At 35.8% G+C, this 23,408-nt stretch overlaps 1 protein-coding gene across 1 annotated transcript in view; it reads left to right on the forward strand.

The window, feature by feature from the left end:
• Positions 1 to 23,408, forward strand: part of MACROD2 (mono-ADP ribosylhydrolase 2) — a 1,150,264-nt gene that overhangs the window by 166,144 nt on the left and 960,712 nt on the right. Inside the window, exon 4 of the mRNA XM_070956490.1 lies at positions 11,373 to 11,402. Within this exon, the coding sequence (XP_070812591.1) occupies positions 11,373 to 11,402 (30 nt within the window). The remainder of the gene's footprint in view (positions 1 to 11,372; positions 11,403 to 23,408) is intronic.

Below are 23,408 nucleotides of genomic sequence, written 5' to 3' on the forward strand. Positions count from 1 at the left end.
CAGTCGCTACTGGTTTGCTTGTGGGTGCGCACGCACGACGCTTTTGCGTTGCGAAAACCATTGGCATTGACAAAAATCACCATCAGTCAATCGCAAAAGGCAGCTTTACTCAGAACAGCTTACATCCTAAATATAAAATATCCTGATATTTTTAACATCATCAAACTTCTACAGCTGCCTATCCCAGTTCATTGACAGAAAATCTTGGACAACACTTAGAAAATCTGTGCATTTATCACACTTCCATCTGTCAATTTCAAAAAGCCACACTGCTTCGATTTACACATATAATATGTCATTACATTATGACATCAAAGAACTTAACTCTGTGCATGAAAGCCTATACCAGCTAAAGAACACATGATTTCCTGCTCACAGGGGTACAAGAATTCCACAATTCAACCATGAGCTACATACAGGTATATTCTCTTCTGTTGATCCTATTTGTTTAAATGTAGCACTTTTCTTAGTTGTTATTAAATATTTACTTTCTTCCCACTCTGTACAATTACTCATTTAACTTGCATTATGAAAACAACTGGTATCTTAGGAAGGAAGGAGGAATGACCTGGTAAACAAAACATGCCATTTTTATTTAAGCTCTTTAATTTGAGGAAGCTGAAAAAAGTAGGGTTAAAGCAATCATCTTTAATTAGAGATTAAATAATACTGCTTTGAAACAAAAAAAGGTTGCAATCTATTTTCAAGATTGTCAGTTGCTTGAAAGTGTAAGGGATTTATTATGATGTCTTTAAAGTAATAATTTGCAGAGTTCAAGGATAGGAAAATACTATGATGGAAGTTGATATGGGCAAATACCAATTAAATACTTAAAACAGTTTTCTGTTATTCATTATGTGTATGTATTTTCTAATTATGCCTTTTGTTTAATAGCTCAAAGTATTTATGCTGCAATAATAGTTTTTATTTAAACATATTTTTCAAACAAGATAATAACTAGTACCGAGAAAAATTTTGTTAATACCTTTTTCAGAATAGGTCCCAAGGGTGAATTATATAACTTATTTCCATTTTATACATTTAAATTATTTTTGTTTGTTTTTCCTGATAATTTTATCATGTAATTTATTAAGTCAGGACTACATTCATAAACATTGTTTCCCCATATGGACCAAATAATTGCAGACTCTTAAAATAAAGATTTTGAGAACTAAATCAAAATCGGTAAATACATTCAGAATGATAAATGTTTTATAAGCAATTAAATGGGCATGTATCAACAGCTGCAAATATAATATAAAACAGTATAATACCATATAAATTATATGGATGAATATATAAAATATTTTCTGCATTTGTTGTGAGGTAATATTAATCAGTTCTCCTTCATATGAGCTAAAATTCATATGGAAAATGATTTTGAATGGCAAGATTTTCTATTTATCTAATAAAATTATTATGCTTATATGATGTCACAAACAACAGATCCAGGATGCAAATAAATTTCTACATGGAAGAAAGTTGTACTTCATATAAAATGGCATAAACGTTGATGAACAGAAAACATTTCTTTTGATTTTCTTTGACAGTTTTACACAATATTTTCCCTAATCTGATAGCTCTTTCTGGCATGACAAACTCATTTCAAAAATATGGGCAGAATGGAAATCTCAATGCCAGTTGTTTCCTAATTATGATAAAAATTTTCATCATGAAATGTCATATAAAATTTATATTCCTACAAAACTTTTTCTTACTAATGACAAGTGCTTATGCTGTGCAGTCAGAAATGTTTGAAACATATGGTGTGGATGCTTGCAAATAAATATAAATATAAAATCTGCAGCACTTTCCTTATAAAGTAATTTTCAACAGGTATTTGAAATTTGGGATTATTATGTTTAATAGAAATTAAGCTTAGAGAAAATTGGGGAGCTGCTTCTTATATGCTCTCCTTTACGACTTACTGATATCAGTTTGTGAACACTTAAACAATATAAACTTAAGCAGTATAAAAAGACAGGGAGCGGGAGACAGAGAGAGAGAGAGAGAGAGAGAGAGAGAGAGAGAGAGAGAGAGAGAGAGAGAGAGAGAGAGAATAGTTAAGCCAACCATTCCTTCTCAGCCAGGGGTGGGTTCTACTTACTTTTACTACAGGTTCACAACGGGATCACGTGCATGCCCTCTCTTCACTCACATGCATACCTTGCTTCTGTGCATGCGCAGATCGCTGATGAAGACATCCAGGGCAGTGGGTGGGGCCTCCGGCTGGTTTTACTACCAGGTCTTGTGAACCGGTCCGAACCAGGGGCAACCCACCACTGCTCTCAGCCCTAGGAAGTAGGCAATGGTATACCACTTCCAGAAAAACTTGTCAAGAAAACTGTAGGAACTTGAGGCTTCCGGTTTGGCTTCCGTCGCCGCCAGACGGTCCCTTGAGACCGCCAGCCCCGTCGCCCATAAAGAGCCGCCTTTACAGCTGAAAGGCGGCTCGAAAAACTCCATTTCCATAAGGAAATGTGAGACAGATAGAGCCCTCTGCGAAGTCCCCACAGTTCTTTTTTTACCTCTGGGGAGGAAGCAGGATGAGGCTCCCTATTTTCCTCGCCGCTGCTCCGGGCTTCGGGAGAACTCTGCGCTTTGCAGAGCCAGGTGATGGGACCAGACCAACTAACGAAAACTAACAGACTCTCTGAATAAGTAGGATGAAATCCGGACCTGGGACCCTAAATTGCAAGTACTTCTAACAACCCTAAGACTGACTTTAAAAGTAAAGAAGAGTGGAAGGGGGAAAAAAAGAAAGTTTAAAATGGCGACTGGCTGAGGCTTGAGAAGAGCTGAAAGCGAAAGTCCTTCCATTTGACTAGTTTAATATGCTACAAAGTAACTGAGATAACAGCGCTGGCTAGAAGTGAAGAGAAAAATCCTTATCTCATGCTTCTTCCTTCTTAGAGACTTGATATTGATATTGTTTGGAGAGAAGTTTTCTTCTTTAAAGGGGGAAAAAAAGAAAAAAAATCTGCTTGTGTGGCAGGATGGCGTTAAAACTCACAAAGCCAGACAACCAAGATGTGGGGGGGGGCTCCCCCATTTATAAACCACATGAACAAGTTTTGAGTTTGCAGATGCAGAGGAATGACTTTAAAGATCTAACGCAATTTATATTGGAGGAGATGGCAAGACATGATGAGATTGTGAACCAGAACCTTGAAAAATTTAGACAGGAAATTAAAGAGTTGGTTCAACAAAAGTATGATAAATTCAAGCAACATATGATAAGTTTCTTAGACGCAATGATAAAGATGGATGAAAAGTTTAATTCAGAAATAGAGTCTAATATGAAGGAAGTTGATTATAAGATTCATAATTTGGATAATAAAATACAAAGAACTGAAAATGATTTAACAATGATTCAAGAAAATAGCTCAGAAGTAGAGTCAAAAATAAAAGAAGTTGACTACAAGACTTACAATGCAGATAATATAAAACAAAGGATTGAAAATGAAGTTATAATGATGCAATTCAGATTTATGGAATTTGCGGTCAGAATTAGGGGAATACAGGAAGATAAAAGAGAAGATTTGAGAAAGATGTCTGCTGAAGTTCTGGCTGGGATTTTAAAGGTTAGTCCTGAAGAGGTATCCTGTAAGATTGATAAGGCCTACAGAGCAAATTCTTGGGTGGCAAAGCAAAGGCAGTTGCCTAGAGATGTGGTGATTTACTTTACCGATAAAGGAATAAGAAATGATATTGTACAAAAGTCTTTTAACTCCACTCTTGAAATGTATGGAAGGAAGATTTGGATATTTAAAGAGCTGCCGCCCAAGATGTTAAAAGATAGAAAGGATTTTGGTTTTTTGGTGACTGAGCTAAAGAAACAAAACATCCCATTTAGGTGGGATGTTCCAGTTGGAATAATATTGAGATATCAAGGAGAAAGATATCAACTAAATACTGTTGAAAAAGCGGAAGAATTTTATTATAAGGTTCTTAAAATGGATTCAACATCTCCATGTATAATACACGAGGGGAATAAAGAAAAGCAAAATCAACAAGAGATTGAAACCTTGGCTAAGCAGATGGAGGTGGAGGTAATGGAAAAACAACAAGTTACAGAGGCTTTAGTGGACGAGCCGCTTATGGATTCTCCTTCAGAGGTTATAGTTGGATTACCTATAAATACAAGAGAGGCGGCTTTGGATTCTAATGTGATGACTTATCAAGTTACAGACCAGCATGGAAATCAATCAGTTGATATACAACTCCTAGAAAGGCAACCAGGATGGAGATCTAAGCCACAAAAAGTTAAGAAAAGAAGAAGCAGGTCCTACAAAAATAAAAATTTTTAGACTAAACAACAGTGTAATGCCAGTTACTTAAGAGACGATTAAAAACATGAAAATATAGCTGAGGCAAAGTATTGGTTTATACTATTTTGAGGAGAGTGACAGATCTCTGCAGTGCTGTGCTTTTGGGATGTGGAAGATGGCCTTTAATTGAGTGGATTGGAACTTTCTATTTTGGACTCTTTGACAAATGGATTACGTTTATGCTGAGCTATAAGGCAAGAGAACTATGGGACTGGGGCATGCAGAAGATCTGGTTGTTACCCTAATACGGTGGTTGGAATTAATAATCTAGATGAAAGACATTACAGAAGACACTATATGGAATATAAATATAAAGTCACTCGGGTGGTTTTTTATATACGAAAACATTTATTATTGATAGGGGCAGATGGTAATTGAAGATACTGAATATACTGTTGGAACTAGAATTTGATGTTACCCTAACATGGGTGATGGAATTAACAATCCAGTTGAAAGACATTACAGAAGATACCATATGGATTACAAGCTTAAAGTCATTTGAGGATTTTATCTATATATGGAAATATTTTTTAGTGGTGTGGGCAGAAGAACAAAGATATTGAAAATATTATGTATGGTAGACCTGCAGGAAAGTGGGTGGAGATAGGCTAGCTTACTGATTGTTTAGTTTAGGAAAAGGGATGTTATGTTATATTAATATACGTAAAAGATTTGAATTAAGATATATGCATGGGGGAGGAGGAAATGGATAGATTATGAGTTGAAATTGCCAAATTAGGATTTATTATATAATTTTACTGCTGAATGTTGTTTTGAAATGTATAGTATAAGGGGGATATAATAATATTGTCAGAAAGAAAGAGTCAGCATATGGGGAGTGGAGTAAAAAGGATGGTAAAGTATTATATAATCTGTTATTAATTTGGGTTTTATTCTGGAGAAGCCACAGGGGGAGGGGAGGGGGAGGGGGGGTTAGGGAGGAGGGGAAAAAAAAAGGGGGGGGAATCTGTATTTGAAAAACATTTTCAATAAAAAAAAAGAAAACTGTAGGAACTTGTTCAGGCAATTGCATGAGTCAAGACTGAATTGAGGGTATATATATGTTGTATAAAATCCCAGGTTTAACCAGTGATATTCTTCCCACTGATACTTTTAATACTTAATAACAGTCTGAAGCAACAGTTGCTTAGAGGTGGAGATCCTTTGAGAGCTGTATGCAACGAAATTTCATTTTAATGTATGCCAATTAGTGTACATTCAAAGTGGCAATAAAGTTATTCTAAGTTCATAACTATCCAGTGAGTATATATTGAGTCCAAACGTAATATTCAACATTGAATCTATCACATCTGATTAGTTTTTACATTTTAATCAGTGGTGGGTTGCTCGCGGTTCGGCCGAGCCGGTAGCGGTGACGCTATTACGTCACCGAACTGGTTCTCTTTCTTCAGGAGCTGGGCCCTCCTGCCCGCCCCCGCATTATTCCGACCTTATATTTCTTCTTTTTTCGCCCAGCTGAGAGGTGCGGCAGAGTGGATTGTTGCACCTCAGCTGGGCAGATTCGCAACACGCTTGCGCAAAGAGGCAATCGCGCATGAAGCACGCACACAAAGAGAACCGGTAGTAAAGCCGGTTAGAACCCACCCCTGATTTTAATGATAATAGGGAGAATAATGTACCACCCAATTTCCAAAACCAGAGACACTATTCATTTTTGTCTTTTTCTCAGTTTCAGAAATGGGTTGGTGTAGTGGTTAAGGTGCCTGGTAAGAAAGTAGGAAATGGTGAGTCTTACTCCTCCTTCAGACATGGAAGCTGGCTGCAGGAAATAAATCATTATGCTCTTTATATTTGGAATTTAAGAGTCTACAGTTAATCAGGGATAAACCTGGAGATGGAAGTTAGAATTGCTATATTTACTCTCTAGTCAAGTGGTGATATGTCACTATATTTGGATACGAGAGACAAGAAAATTGTGTACCTCCATACTTTATTCCCTGAAGCCGACACTCCTCTTTTCTGAATGTAATAAAATATATTCTTTTTAAAAATATTTATTTAGAATACTGTTGCTATCTTTAGATTTCTAGTCTTATAAAAATGTTTTTTTTAAAAAAACATTGTTTGCAAGGGGAAAAAACATTGTTTGCAAGGGGAAAATAGGAAATATGTCTTTTGAATGTTAAACATAGAGTATGGATTCTAATCATTTTCTCAACAGTAGTGTGTTGTATTTTTTTAAATGACTTTTGTAAGCGTAAGTATTCTCCTCTCCAAGAAGTGCTTTGAATCCATTTATCTGGGTTTAACTTCCTACCTGGGTCTAAAATGCTTGATAGTGAATGTTGTAACTCAACATATAAGACTGACAGGACTTCCACAACCCATTCATCTTATTGGGAGGTAAAAGGAAAAAAGGTGATAAAAATGAAATAAATTCTATTGCACCATTTTCTGACTGTGTAGCATTAAGACAGGTGACCAGGGAAATCAGCCCTTTCTACTCCTTTGTGGGGAAATAGACCAATCTTATTGGAGAGGATAGAATATTTCCCCTACAGGAGAAATAGACTCAAACTTTAAAAAAAATAAAAAATAAAAGAGAATGTGATTTTTCCTCTTTTTAGCTGGAGGTAGTCTGATACATACACTAGCAAAGAAGAAACAGGGATGAAATGTTTATTTACCAGGGCCTTTCCTACTGTACTATGTATCAATTTCTCCTGAGATGAAATCTTCTAAAATTTCATATTACCTTTGAAAAAAACAAACTATTTTTGACATCAGATATAGAACCATTTCATTTGGAAGTAGATGGTTAAAGGCAAAGCTGGGAATGTAACATATTTTTCTTTTCTTTTCTAAAAGATAAAAGCCATTTGATGATAATGTGAAGGAGGTACAGAACAGTAAACTGATAATTTATCAGTAACACAAGCAATGCTCTTGAAGTATTTTTCTGCTATTTCACTTATGCTTTAAAATAAAATAAATGTTTAGACAATTTATATGCATTTTAAAAACAATGTCAAATAGTTCTGTGAAAAATATACCATATTTATCTTATAATAGCTTCCTTTTTTATATTTGCATTATTTCACTAGTTTCCCTAGTGCTCAGAAATCCTTCGGTTAATGTCAAAGCAGCTATACAAGTTGAGCTGCTGCAGTTCTTCTGTTTTACTGAAGAATGAATTCAAGAGGGCACTTTTGCTAACATGATTTATACAGACTTATTCTGATTTATGCAAAATAAAGGAATGGAAGGTGAAAATAATTGGCCTACTGTCTTGTTCCATTGGCATTGCTTCCATCACCAGTGGAAGAAAGTCTCCCAGTTTCAGAGGGGCAACCTTGATTCAGACATGGTGACATTTTTTTTAAATATAGATTGACCCATTGCAATATTTCCCTGTAAAATTATGCATTGTGGATTTGGAGAACAAAGTTTGGTAATTCATTGTGAGACATTTTCTAAAACGGTTGAGTTATTTCTTATTGTTAGTGGTTTTAAAGCTTAATATTTTAAGTATCTCTCTTTTCCCTTTCCCTTTTAGCTTCATTAGTACAAATACTTCTGGTTGTTGTTGTTGTTTTTCATCTTACATTGCTCAATGTAGTTTTAACCCAAATGATTACTCGTGTTTGGGCTTGATTGCTGCTTGTAAGAATCCAATTTCCTGTCAGTTATATCTGAGAGCTTGGATTATAGTCTTAGATAAAGAGTTTGGCACTGTATGTTCTTGTTGGAAGGCATGCCTAGGCTTTGCTAAAGCTGTTGAATGATTCTGTCTCTGTATAATTTGCATATCTGTCACTTTCGAGTATTACAATTTGGACTTTCTTTATATGTTACCCCGTTTGTATCTATCTTTGCTTAATTGCATTGTCCCAAATGTTAATTTAATATTTGATGAATAAATTGGAACCGTTAGAATTAAGCATTCAGTTATGTTTTCTTTGCCACAAAAATAAGTATTTTCCAAGTTTTCTTAAACTGTATTTGAAGCTGCATACCTTAGCATATCTTTTACATCAGGACACTAATGCAAATCTGTAGGAGAGAATTTGCTGTTTTCACTATCATCCCTGGCCAGGAAATAAAGAGGTGCTAATATTTGCACATCCCCTAAAGAATATGTCGGAACTGCCAAGATTCCCTGGTTGTATAGATTGTCAAAGAAAAAAACAACTTCAGGAAGTTGCTTCTCTCTTTCTACCTGCATTTATATATGTGTGTGGGGGATGGGACGGGACATGAATCTGAATTCTGATGGATGCATCCATATTGTTTTCTTAGCAACAGTACTACAATGATTTACTTTTGCTTCCAGGTTAATGCTTGGCTAGCCATTTTTCTACTTCATCCTTTTTTTTCCTTTTGAACAGTATTGGTTGGGTTGCAAGACTGAAGTTAGGGATTGTGTTTTTATTGAACCTTTTTCATCGTTTTGCAAAGTGTAGTCTTTTACATGGTTTAAGGTTTTAATAAATACACCTGGTTAGTCTCAACACTGTAAATTTATTCCAGGTTTCAAACAATCATGAGCAAACAAACCAGGCAAATTGTTTGTCAAGAAGCAGCAAAAGTGATAAAGTTCAAAGATAAAAAGTTAAATCTCAAAGAAAAATCAAGGCAGCTAGAAGTTCTAGAAGAGAAATCTACAGAGACCTTCATGGATTGGCATTGCTCCAACATAATTACGAAGCTTAAATTGCTTCCTAAATACCAATGGCCTCTGACTCATCTGAACTCACTGGGCCTAATTAGGGCTGACTTTCTTCAGCAGGTCATTCTTGTCAAGCCAAGCACTTTTCTGTTTGGCACTGTTTCTCTTTAGATATCAGTGTTTTTGACAGCAGGTTGGGAAAGCTCTGTTTCGGTCACATTCTGCTAGAACCAAGGCTGGAACAGTGGAAACATTGTTGGCTTGGTATCATGGTTGATCCCTGGCAGGTGCCCTGTTTCTAGGAGGCGTCTTCTGAATCTCTTCCTTATCTAAGGAGAGTTCTTGAGTCCGACAATGATAATGCAAGATGTTGTAGGACATTTGTAGAAAGTCAGCACCCACACATCCTCCTAGAGAATGAAAAATTGTGGGGAATATTAAAAAGGCAGGATAGAATATTTCCCCTAAAGGAGAAATGAAAAAAAAAAAACCTTGAGGGAGGCAGAACCAGCACCAGTCTCCCTGTCCCAAGCAGAAACTGAGGAGGTCAGTTTATAGAAATGCAGATTTGGTAATCCATTCAGAAAGACTGGGCCAGACAGAAACTCCAGATAAACAATTATGTTGATAAGATTAACTCAAACACCTAGGATTTGCATTTCCCCTTCTGCCTATAGAGCCAGTCATGACCCCATAGAAATCTGTCAACATCCATTAGAATATTAAAGGACATATTCTTACACAGGAACAGGAAGCTCAAATACAAAGCCCAAAGAAGATATAAAACCAGGGGTGAAATCCAGCTGGTTCTGACAGCTTCTGGAGAACCGGTAGTGGAAATTTTGAGCAGTTCGGAGTACCGGCAAATACCACCTCTGGCTGGCCCCAAAGTGGGATGGGAATAGAGATTTTGCAATAACCTTCCCCCAGGAGTGGGGAGGGAATGGAGATTTTGCAGTATCCTTCCGCTGCCACACCCACCAAGCTACACCCACCATGCCACACCATGCCCACCAAGCCACTCCCACAGAACTGGTAGTAAAACAAATTGGATTTCACCACTGTATAAAACCCACCCACTCTCAACTCCATTTTGTCAGCTGTCCCAGAATCACATGCTGTTGGTGGTTCTGTTCATCAATAAACCAACTTTCTTTCCAATCAGCCTCTATTTTATTCCCGGCTTGGAACTGGAACTGGATTTTTCTTCCAACACGTTCTGGGTAATAATGCTATTGACAAACAAAATCTACCAGGTACCCCGATAGTATTAGTTCTGGAAAAATATCTTGCTACATTATCTGACACTGTCACCATGATTCCTTAAACTCTGTGTGATCTCTAGTGTCTACCTTTTAAATAGATGTTGATAGGTCCAGCAAATTTACACTTCTGATTTCTGTTGAGGTCCTTGACATGCAACTATTTTAAATAATGGGATTATTAGTATAATGGGATTTATTGGATAGATAAATTAAATGCATCTGTTGTAACTTTATATTATGCTATACTATACTTATACTAACTCATAGTATTATTAACAGAGTTGGTTTCCAGTAGTTTTCTCATATATTTCTCTATTATCATACTTTAAAATTTCAGTTTGAGATTTTTATGAATATTTAGGGATTACATTATGATTTAAAATGTTCAAAAACTCTTGTATACAATAATATGGAAGTGAAAGTGAAATCATGATATATGCTCCTGTAATAAATATATATTTTATATTTATAGCCTAAATGGTTTTTAATTGGGATTTTAAATTTTATGGATTTGGGGTTTTAAATTGGGTAGCCAGTGATTTAATTCTTTTAATTATCTTAACTTTTGCATTTGTATGTTTTTTAATTTTGGCTGTTCATCGCCCTGAGTCCCTTCTGGGAGAAGGGCGGTATACAAATTAAATTAATAATAAATAAATAAATAAATAAATAATATTTTAGTGTTATGAGTGTATGCACATGTATGAAGGTCATAGTTCTTAAATAGAAATAGAAATAGAAAACGTGTGAGTTTATCAGATATATTTTATTATGTTTACATTTATTATTTGCCATTTGTGAGGCTGCCCTGATGTAAGGTTTTTGTCTGATACGGAATCTTTAATCATTTTTCCCCCTGCAAGTTTTGATGTAGTTAGAATACAAGTCCTACCATGCTTTGCGGGAAAAGATGGTCGGGGCGATTTTAATAAGATGAATTTAGTACATCGGTTTCATTTCATGCTGGGTTGGAAGAGAAGCAATATATTACTTCGTACATCATTTTGGAATTCCTAAAAGACTTGTATCAAGGCAGAAAGCGAACAGGGTAAAAATGTTATTTTTCCTATAGTTCTAAAAGAATGTGCTGTAAGGTTGGCTATTTGGAAATATAATTTTGGTTTCTTTTGCTTTTTCCCCCCACAGCTAATTCAAGTCTTCTTGGAGGAGGTGGTGGTAAGTTTTTTTTTTTTTTGCCTCTTTCTTATGTATTGAAAAAAATAATCTATATTTAAGATTAAATGTTTGAACCACTGTTGGACAATTGCTGCCTAATATGTAAATTCTAAGCATCTGCAATTTTTAATAATGTAAATAATTGTATTTATTTTCTTGGGCTACCAAATCTGGCATTGCTATTTAATAAAGGGTTAGATTTTAAGTTTTCATGATCTGATTAAATTCCACCATGATTGTAAAGTGATTACAACTATCAGGTTTTATAGTCTGAAAGAAGAGCTGGGTTTTGGAGAGAAAGTGAGGAGACAGAATTTAAGAGTGTTGAGATGACAGGCTGCTGCTAAATTAGATGTACAGTGAATAAAAATATATCTAAATTTCAGTTTTCTGAATACTGATCTATTGAGACACTACATACTTGTAGAGTAATTTACTAAATTTAATGCCATTCCAATTGTTCAGAAAAATAGTAATATTCCCTTCCTTTCCCCTTTCTTTTTCTTTTTTTTAAAGAAACCAATCATTGTGTTTTTCATTTTATAGCTTTCAAAACTGTTGAAGCAGTTTAGCAAAAAGAATAACATGAAGATGATTTTTGGCATCTCTGTTGCTCATTTTACTCCGACAAAAAAATAAAAGGAGAAGGGAGGAGGAGGAGGCCTTCCTGTTGGATATCTTTCAAATGCTGTTGTCAGATATCTAAGCATATTTTCTGGCTATTGTTGAGAGGGGTCTGGAGATCTCAGTTTATTTCTCTGAATGAAAATGAAACACAATTTAAACTGTTTGATGTGTTGAGAGTCAGAATCAATCTGTGCACTGTCTTAATCTGACTGGCAGTATTTTGCAATTCTTATTTTTGGAGCAAACATGTATTTGGTTTTATTCCTGCACAGAATTGTTAAGTCATGGAATAGTTATTTTACATATCAGGTCATTTTATTTGATGAAGTTACTATCATTGTTATTAATTGGAAGAAAAATATTATAGAGCTTGTTTGCATGACGTACTGCCCTGAAATCAAGTTTAGAAAAGGAAAAGGGAATAAATGACCCTGGGATGATTGTGGGATAAGCCATTTCCATATGACTGTGCATTGTATAGCAAATTCTTCCAATTTTTACAAGAAATCTCCGATCTAGTTTTGTTATCGAAACCTTTGGTATATTTCAGTTTGAAATATGCAAAAACAACTAGTCAACAGACCGATTGGAAGGAAGGAATACTCATGAAAACTTAATGTCTATTAAATCTGAATATGCAGGATTTTTAAAAAATCAAACACCTAGAATATGGTGAACAATTTGATGTTCAGAAATAAAGCTGGGTGACATATTTGTTCCATGGCTTTGGAAGCCATATTAGTACCGGAAGCTTCCACGCTGCCACCTTCTTGTGTGTGGGAAAGTAGGAGGGGGGATTTAGTAGAGGGAATGTAGTTAGATAAAATAGCATTCTTTTTTTCGGTCAAGGTCATGAAGTCCTGCATCTAGAGAAGGAGTGGTTGGAGTGATATCTCAAGATGGGACGGATGGTGATTGGACAATGTGATGGACTGATGGGTGCAGGGGATGGATTTGGGGATTTTGATTTACCGAGGGAAAACCCGGAATTGTCAGATTTGGGTTTTCCCAGATGTGCCAGTATTCTAATAAATGGAATTTTGAGAAAATGCTTGCCTCGGAGGTTTTAATTGGAGTTGGGGTTTTCTGGAACACTGATACTGGGTAACAAAAAGTGGAAGTAACAGTGCAGCTTTTAAAACTCACTTGGCTCAAATGCTAATTTTTTCCCATCAGAATTTATTCCATTGGTCCCGACAGACCAATTTTAATCTTCATGGCAACAAGGAATTCTGAAGAAACATATCCATTATGACTTGCACTTGAGCAACTACTCCATTTGGAATGTACTCAGGCCAGAAGAATTATTAGAGAAAGGGTCCTAGATGTAGAATTTTAGAATAATGTCAGCCATATTCCAGCCATTGCTAGTTCATATAACTAGATCCAAATGGGAACCGGGCAAATATTTAATTACCTTAGCATCCTGTGTAGAACAATGAGCCTTTTCAGAGCCAGGTTTGATGTGCTACTCCCCACAGCTCTTAATGGGAGATTTACAGAGTCTCAGGCATATAAGACCATGTCTGCATAGAAATTTTGAAGGTGGGGTGTGTGTGGAAATAGCGAGCTGATGAATCTCTGAGGAGTGGAGACACTGTTCAGGTGAAGACTGTGATTGCATGGTGTGCTCAGATCAACAGAACTTTTCTGGATAGGGAAAAGCCTAGGGATTGTCCACGTGTTCTCTAGAAGACTTATTCTCATGAGGAAACCTGCAGGAACTAGAGAACTTCTCAGGCTCAGGTGGGGCCTGCTTTAAAGTCACTGGCATAATCCAAACCCCACTTTTGGAATATAATTATTTTTTCAGCTACAGAAATCTTCCAAACTGCAGAGCAACTACATCACCTAGTGAGTGTTCCTACGATTTGGGACAAGATTAAAGTGAAATATAATTATAAGGATTTAAAACTAATCTAAAGTGATAAACTTGTGTAGAGTTTAAATTATGAAAATTTAAAATAGATTAAGGATTAGTTAAATTTGGCATATTGTTTACTTTAAGTATTTTGGAAATAATTAAATAAATTAAACATCTAGCCGCATAGCATTAACATAAGAAATGAAAAGTTAAGAAATGTACTAAGAAATATATTTTGGGCATCTTGTCAGGAGGAAGGCAGGAAACCAGGTTCTACAACAATATCTTAATAGTAAACTAAGGATTAATAAGAACAGAATACTGCGCGAAAGAAAATAATATAAAATTGACTTGTTTAATCAGGGATAAGATAATAAGTACTTTACAAAAATTGGAAACCCTTTATGGACTTTATGCTGAAACTGTTGATGGTTTCTGAATTTGCCAATTAAAAATGGATTGAATATGTGTAGAAGTGAACTGTGTGATGTAATCTTAATGTGGGGAGGAGTGATACTAATTCTGTAACAGCTACAAAGAAGTTTGGAAGAGTTTCTTTAAGTCAGGGCTGCCAAACTCCCGGCCTGCGGGCTGGATGCGTCACATGCTGGCCATGACCACGCCCAGTTTAGCAAAGGGGGAAAAAGTCCCGATACATCACGTGATGCCGCCGTGTTTAAGGTGACACCCCTGCTTTAAGTATTTTTTTCTTTTGTACATTTTTCTCTTTCATTTCTCTTTTTTTCCCCTTTAATTCCTCTTTTTTTTAATCAAATATATATTTTGTTCATGTTTATTTTTATTCATGTAAAAATCTTTAATAAAAATGACATTAAAAATATTCTTGTTCACTAGTACTATTAAGGCCACTACACCTGTTCTTTAACACTATCCCTATCAATGCAATCGAAAACTTTCATTCTTCTGTTATTTGACATGTGTTATAGACCATAATGAAAGTTTTTTTCTTGATTTTCTCTCAGATGAACTATTTACTATAGAATATACAATGTGACTAGATTTGGCCTGGCAGCAGTTAAAATTTATTTAGTAGCATTTAGAATTCACAAACAGATAAATCGTACTGAACATAGATAAACTTACTAAAAAAATCCTATTTCATTTTGCCTATATCTTTATTTGTTTTGTTATGTCTTTCAGAGGTTACCCTTCAGTCTATAGTCTTATTTTTAATATTACAAATTTTAAATAGATATGCTAGGATTCTAATTTTATAGTAATATATTGAAATAGGTGTAATTTTTCTTGCTTTTATTCTATGCTGCACTAATGATCAAAATAAACATTTGATTGATTGAATTGAGTTGTATTGTTCATAATTATTCATAACCTGAATAGACACAAATTACGTTACTTGTATAGATAATATAAACAACATAAATAATATGTAACTCATTGGGTTTCTTTCAAATACAATAGATATGTCTTGAAGTTTGATCAGATATTATACCTGAAAACGTGTAAACTGAGGGCGTTAAATTAAGAGTTTAGTGCATACAAGATGAATAAGGGAGAGGCAAAAGGTGATTTAAAATATATCTATACTTTATATTGGAAGAACATTATAGTTGTGGCTTGCTATAGTTATGGTGTTGGAGTGTGCATGTCTATAAATGTACATAGATCTATGTATAGCTACAGTATATCTATTTCTGTATAGCTATATACTTTTATTTCAAAGTGTTTAAAATTCCTCCTGCCTTTTTGATAGTTATGTGATGAGTCTTCATTTTTGCATTTTAAGTGTGGTAAGTTGAATTTTATTCCACTGAGAGTGGAATTGGATTTGCAGAAATACTTAATTCTTTCATCTTGTTAAAGAGCACTTCAGTCATTATCCATAAATGCTGATGATTTCTACTTGGTACAAGGCTTTGTCGAAATTTTCTAGTTCAATAGCAATCCTCAACTCCCCTTTAGGTAGTTTCCCCTCCATTTAAAAGCAGAAACTGAAAACATTTTTCCTAGCCAGAAGTGCCTCTGGTAAAGAAACACTATCTGAAGATAAAAATTATATGTTCTGTGGTTGGAAGGATCAACATCTTACCCCCACACCCATTTTAGACCATTTCAGGAAAACGTATCCTCTTTCTCCTTTCAAACCGGTGTTCATCTTTATCATGTTTCTTGTTAATAAAAGTAACCAAATATATTTCCAAATATATATTGGAATAGAATAGAATAGAATAGAATAGAATAGAATAGAATAGAATAGAATAGAATAGAATAGAATAGAATAGAATAGAATAGAATAGAATTCTTTATTGGCCAAAAGTGATTGGACACACAAGGAATTTGTTTTGGTGCATATGCTCTCGGATTACATAAAAGAAAAGATACATTCATCAAGAATCATAAGGTATAACACTTAATGATAGTCATAAGGAAACAGTCAATATAAATCTTAAGGATACCAGCAACAAGGTTACAGTTTTACATTTCCCTTGATAGATATTAAAGATATCAGAATCAAAACTGCACAAATATAATCCTCATTGAAAAGATTCAAAAAGATTCTGTGCAGTAATATAAAATACAGACAGATGTTTGTCCAATCACCTTTTCAGCAATTTACCTATATATTGGTTCCCATCTGACTGGGGGCAAAACTTTGGAACACTGTTGGGGCATCGTCTTAGTGGCTGAAAATAACCGTTACTCATAATTAAGAATCAATATTATGTATCATGGGAGAAATGGTACAAATGGATTGAAAACAGAAAAATAAAATAGATTCAGATATAATAGAATTTGATGAAATAAAATGCATAGAGTATAAGAACTGAGTAGTGATATGTCGTGTAAAAGGTCATAGTTCTGCACAAAAATTTTCTTCTTTATATTTTTGTATTTTTGTACTTATGTTTTTTTTTTGTTGTTTAAAAATTAATAAAATATGTTTTTTTTAAAACAAAAGAATCAATATATAAGGATTGGGGGATGCGGTGGTTAGCAGTTAAGACATTGGGTTTGTCAACTGGAAGATTGACAATTCGAGACCCAAGCACCACGCAGTGGGGTGAACTCCTGTTTCTGCCTCAGCCCTTGCCAACCTAGCAATTCTAAAACATGCAAATGCAAGTAGATAAATAGGTATCACTTCGGTGGGAAGGTAACAGTGTTCCCTGCACCTTCTTGTATAGTCATGCTGGCTACTTGACCCAGACATGTATTCAGACAACACTGATTCCCTGTACTAGAAAACAGAGATGACACTGCCTCCTAGACATGACTGGATAGGGGAAATCTTTATACTTTATAGAAGGATTGATGCCAAACCATGTATAAGAGTCATATTTAGCTAAATATGCACGTCTTTTTAGCTCTCACCACATCTCTTTTTGTCAGATGACATTAGACTGATACATTGTATCATTCTCTGAAAATACAATATTGTTTTACAGTACTGAGTTTATACACTACAAAGCAAAACTGAAATTCTGTTTACAGTAGGTAGTCTGAAAAATTGACCCCTTTGATATTTAAAATGGGAATGATGTAAGTATATTTTAAGTTTAGAAGACAAGGGTAAGTGAAAATACTATATTTTGGTTGGATTATTTCAGCCTGTAAAAAGTTGCATTGTTATTGTATATTGTCTCTCTCCTAATATATTTGTTAAAAAACTGAAATTTTAAGTCTTGATTATGCTTAATATAGTAGCATATCCTTCATCCTTTGGAGTAAGCAGCATAGTGCAAAGTAGAGAAATGGAATAAGAATTTAGTGAGATAAAGAAATTAAATGTATCAAATAAGCAAAGAAAATGAAAATTAGCTAAATGTGATTTACAACACCACAATTCATGATGTCTTTCCATATTTATTTTAAGTATCTATACATATGGGGACATTTGTGGAAAACTTATGGGGGCAATGTCAGTGGTGGGTTGCCCCCGGTTCGGACCAGTTCGCAAGAACCGGTAGTAAAACCAGCTGGAGGCCCCACCTGCTGTCCCGGATGTCGTTATCAGTGATCTGTGCATGCACAGAAGCAAGGCGTGTGCGCAATCCCGTTGCGAACCGGTGGTAAAAGTAAGCAGAACCCACACCTGGGTAATGTGTATATTCTTTTAGCCTCTGATGAAGCCTTATTTTACCTATAATTGAAGAGACAAGTAGGCATTCAACATGTCTTATACTGCACATTATATAATACATAACAACTTATATAATTTATTATTGTATTGATTGATTTTTTTTGTTGATCTGCTTTGAAATACTGTGATGTAATCCATATAGTAAAATTCAGTATAAATAAAACTGACTGTTACTAATGAACTACTACTATTTTTTTCCTTATACTTTAAGCTAAAGCACAATAATTCATTTGGCTTAATTTTTGTTATACAAAGAAAGGGAAAAAATGCAATGCTTTTAGGCCCACAAATTAGTAATGATTACCAATATATTTACAGATGGTCTTCAATTTATGACCTGTCATTTATGACTTGTCACAATGCCAGGCATGAAAAAACTAGGTCCACATAAGAAGGTCCAATTAAATTGATTTATTGCTATAAAGCTTATGCATAGGAATCTTCTCAACTATTGGTTACCACCTGTTTGGAGTTAAATACAGGGAACAGAATTGAAAGTGGGGGTTGAACTTAGTATGTTTATGGCTGCATAGGGATTCTAGCTAATCCTTCTTTTAACTCCATCCCCTGAAATTGCTACTCTTTCTTCATCATTTGAACTTACAATGGACATCCCCAGGCTTACTTACAACCTGAGTCCTCTTACTGACCATTACATCTGCTTAACGACCATGGTGATTCATTTGAGGAGCACACAAAAAAGGTCATAAAACAGGGCATGGACACATGGTGACCTGCTTAATGATCAGCATGATTTAACAACCCCAATTCTGGGCTCAATTATAGTCGTAAGTTAAAGACTACCTGTAATTGTTTTCTCCACCCCAGACCACCCCAATGATGCCATCGAGGTGATGTCCCGATGCCTGGAGGCTGTACGGATCTGGATGGGGAGGAACAAACTCAGACTCAACTCATCCAAGATCGAGTGGCTGTGGTTTCCGTCGTCCCGATATAGTCAGTTGGTGCCATCTCTGACTATTGGGGGCGAGTCGTTGGCCCCCACAGATGGGGTTCGCAACTTGGGCGTCTTCCTGGATTCGCGGCTGTCTTTAGAAGAGCATATGACGGCCGTGGCCAGGAGGACTTTTTATCAGGTTCGCCTGATTCACCAATTGCGTCCCTTTCTGGATCGGGACTCGTTACACACGGTCACTCATGCCCTTGTCACCTCACGCCTGGATTATTGTAATGCTCTCTACATGGGGCTCCCCTTGAGAAGCACCCGGAGGCTCCAACTGGTCCAGAATGCGGCCGCGTGGGTGGTGACGGGAGCAATGTGGTGCTCTCATGTGACCCCCCTCCTGCACGAGCTACACTGGCTCCCGGTGGTCTTCCGGGTGCACTTCAAGGTTTTGGTTACTATCTTTAGAGTGCTCCATCGCTCAGGACCAGGGTACTTACGAGACCGCCTCCTGCCACCAATAGCCTCTCACCGACCAGTTCGCTCCCATAGAGAGGGGCTCCTCGGGGTGCCGTCGGCCAAACAATGTCGACTGGCGGCCCCCAGGGGGAGAGCCTTCTCTGTGGGGACACCTGCCATCTGGAACGGGCTCCCCCCGGAGTTACGAAGGATCCAAGACTTACGCATCTTCCGCCATGCCCTGAAAACGTTCCTATTCCAACAAGCTGGTCTGGCCTAACTCTCCCTTTTAAATTGGCTTTTAATCGGGTTTTAAATCGGGTTTTAGATCTCTTTCAGATAAATTTGGATGTGTTGGTTTTAATTTTTTTGAGCCTAAATTATTTAATCTGTTTTTTAATAGTTTTTAACTTTTATATGTCTTCGTATTTATTTATGACTGTTCACCGCCCTGAGTCCTTCGGGAGTAGGGTGGTATACAAATATGAAAAATAAATAAATAAATAAGTGTATTGCAAATTATATCAATGCAGTTAATGCATTACAAATTATACTATTTGGATAAGAATTGGAGTGATAGCAATATATTTTAATAAAGTGCCTTAAGAAAAAACCCTCATGTCTGTTTCCACTATTATACTATTCTTGGTTACTAAAAAGTAAGAATGACTTTCATTATCTATAAGTGAGCTATATCAAGGTGAAGGCTATTGACAGAGGTTACATAGACCCATATTTCATTTTGTTCACTATTGGTAAATTAAATTAAGCTACTCTCATACTGCATAATCAAATTTATAATCATATAAACAATTAATAAATAATCATATGTGATTGGATATACACAAAATCTATTTTGTGTTCTTTGCACTCTGAAGCTGTGTATTTATTAGTGCTGTGCAGCATTTTAGGTTTGAAGGGCGGGGAAGATGCTTTCAACCACATGTAAGCATCTGCAGGGTTCCACTTAAAACCAATGCATCTTTCTCCACACTAGAATATGAAGCACACTATAGCTCTAACATTTTGTTTCTTTTCTTAAAACTGCCCTGCATATGGGTGCACGTCTGGGAAAGTCGTTGTGGGTATCTTTAGCCTGGCAAGGCAATCCAGACAAGAAGCACATCTATGAGTAGTCACTGCATCTTTATTGTAAGCTTAAATTATTTCCCCCCTCCTTTTCTTTACTCTCTGGAAAACTAGGGAAGGTCCATTCTAAAATGCTTCCCATATCCTCTCTCCTTCTGTGGGTTGAAACATCTTTTACACATTAGTTGTCCAGTCTGTGGCTTTTCCTCCCCTCTCCTAGGGTTATTCCCAGATGTATTTTTCTTACACATACTTCACAGTAATTGGAACATGTTAACTGTATTTACTTTTGGTTAACTTTAAATAATAGGAAATCTCTTTTAATTTTGTCCTGACCCCATTTACTATGTTTTGGAATGTAGCCTCCAGTATGCCAATTGGAAGCCAAATATAACTTATATTCCATAAAAAAATTGTCAGTTTGAAAAAGAGTTGCCTGATTCTGGTTCCTCTTACTCATGCTTGATCTGTTTTTTGTTTTGCTATGATAACCATCCCTGCACAATGCATCTCATGTCCAACAATTAAAAGCTTTGATGGAAGTTCAGACATAGCTTCAGCAAAGTTTTCTTGATTAAGGCACTTCTACATTGCCATCTTTTCTGCTTCCCAACTGTTTCTTCAGAAACAGTTTGAAGATAATTTGCCATCCTCTTTCCCATTACTGTCTTTGTAACATTTTCTTCTCTACCACTCTCTGCAAAAAGGAAGCAAAGTAAACTGCCTGCACATGTCCATACCTTCTATCTGCAGATTCGGTACATTTTGGCTGCATCCAAAAACTGCCGTGCGGTGGAACTATACGGTTATCAACCCATTTCACTTTTGAAGCCTTGGAGACAAAAGTCGAAACGAGGAAGGAATGTCCACAAGCTCCACAGTGCTGAAACATTTCAAAGAAGGTTTACTGTAGTTTCAAATATATCACATCAAGGCCAAAAATATGTACTGTATATTCAGTTGTCAAATTTTTCCCACAGTGTGGGGTCAAGGAGGTCCAGAGCTGGTCACAAACTGATGCAGTGTTCTTGTAAAAGTGCACTTTGTAAAGGATGGTCTAGAAAGGCAGCAATCAGCAGTTCCAAGCTAGAGAGAGCTGATATGTAAATAATTCAGCTGTATCAGAGTCTCCAGAGTAACCAAGTATTTTTCAAATCACAAAGATGGGAGGAAATAGCTTAAAGAGTTTAAAACTCTGGATCATATACCTATATAAAGACTCTGGTTTATTTGTACTGCAGAGGACAATAATCTCTCTCTCTCTCTCTCTGTCTTTGTATGTAATAATATCTAGTCTAATTGTAAGCCTGAACAAGGGATTAAACATCTGGAAAGCCAAGATTTACTGTGAAGCCATGATTTGCAGTGTAAAACAGAATCGTTATACATCCTATAATGTAAGACTGTTTACTGAATAAATGCACATACATACGTGCATACATACATACATACATATGCTTCCTATAAGCAGTGATGGTGCTTATTTATTGTGAAGAGTTGTTTAATACCTGTTTCTGTTAACATGCTAAATATTAGGTTTGGATTCAGTAGAAACTTCTGCTTACGCAAAGCATTTTTGCTCACACGTTGAAAGCTCTTGAAGTGTATCATGGGAAAAAAAAATTAGGATGTAACCTTAGAGAGAAGGGATAACATAAATGTACTTATAACTGCTGTTAAGAAGATCGAAAACAACTTCTTTATTATCATTTTTTTGGATACTTATATACTTGCATTATGGCTTGTAGGGATTGTACTTACTTTCATATGGTTCCTAGTTATAAGAGTGATTCCATAATTTATGGGAGTCTTTCCATGGTTTCCATGGTTGGTTTACTGTATCAACTGGGATTTCTCTCAAATAATTGAGGAAGAGGAAGCCATGGCTTTTGACTCTCCTTATTAATTTCAAGTTTATACATGAAGTTTCACTGTACCATTTTTTCATATTTAAGGCCAAAAAAATTTCAGCCCATATTGATTATGAAAGAATTTGAATTTTTTAGGGGCAAATTTTTAAGGTTTTAAAAACTTTAATTTACCATCTGATTGATTGGGCTTTTCCTGTGGATAGTTTAATATGCATGTCTTAACCCTCTGCAAATCAGTTGCTCCCATATACCTATAATTTCTATAAATGAGTAGGCTGTACAAAATAATTGACTTGTATACAAGAAGGGATGGGAAGAGAAGAAAAACAAGTCATACTTTTTTTCCCCCTGAACTCTATATGCGTGTTAAAGTTTGTCAGACTCCAGTAGAAAGAATCAAATATATATCATGGGCCTTTGATAAGCTTTATTACCTGCCTAAGGAAGAAAACTGGGTAACTGAAGATTTCCCATAACAGCAGGCCTTGTGAACTGTGCAGCAAATTATACTCACATTATATGTCAGAAAGCCCTGAAATAAATTCCTAACCAAGTAGAAATGTTGTCTCCTCTATCAGTAAGTTTTGGGGAGTCTATGCCTTTAGGTCTTTTCACACATTTGTATAAGAAAGTGTACTCTCTCTGAAATTCAGTATTCATGCCTGTGAAATTCAGTGCTGTTAGGGGAATCTGTCTTTTCTTTTATTTGTACAAATAAGTGACTGTAGGATCAAATTATGCTGTTCTTGAAAGTTGGTCTTTCCTCTGCACTGTTGCTTGAATACCCAACTTACTTTTCAGAAAAGACATTTTGTATTCCTCAGATAGAGCTTGTGGTAATAATTGATCTCAAGCAATCAGTTGAACAATATGAAATGGCATTTCACTCGAACTTCCCCTGCTAATGTTCTTTTTATTTCAGAAATACATGGAAAGGAGTACAGGCACTGAAAAGTCACAGTACTCGAAAACACTCTCTGCTAGTAGTAATTTCAATATGAGCTTTCTGGCATTTTGTCTGGCTTACAACTTTTCCTCTGGGGAAATGTGTCTGGTCTAGTGTTCTGAACAT

The sequence above is a fragment of the Pituophis catenifer genome, unplaced genomic scaffold, assembly GCF_029215685.1.
Source record: "Pituophis catenifer annectens isolate HBS135680 unplaced genomic scaffold, rPitCat1.0.hap2 SCAF_1, whole genome shotgun sequence".
Lineage (NCBI taxonomy): Eukaryota > Metazoa > Chordata > Lepidosauria > Squamata > Colubridae > Pituophis > Pituophis catenifer.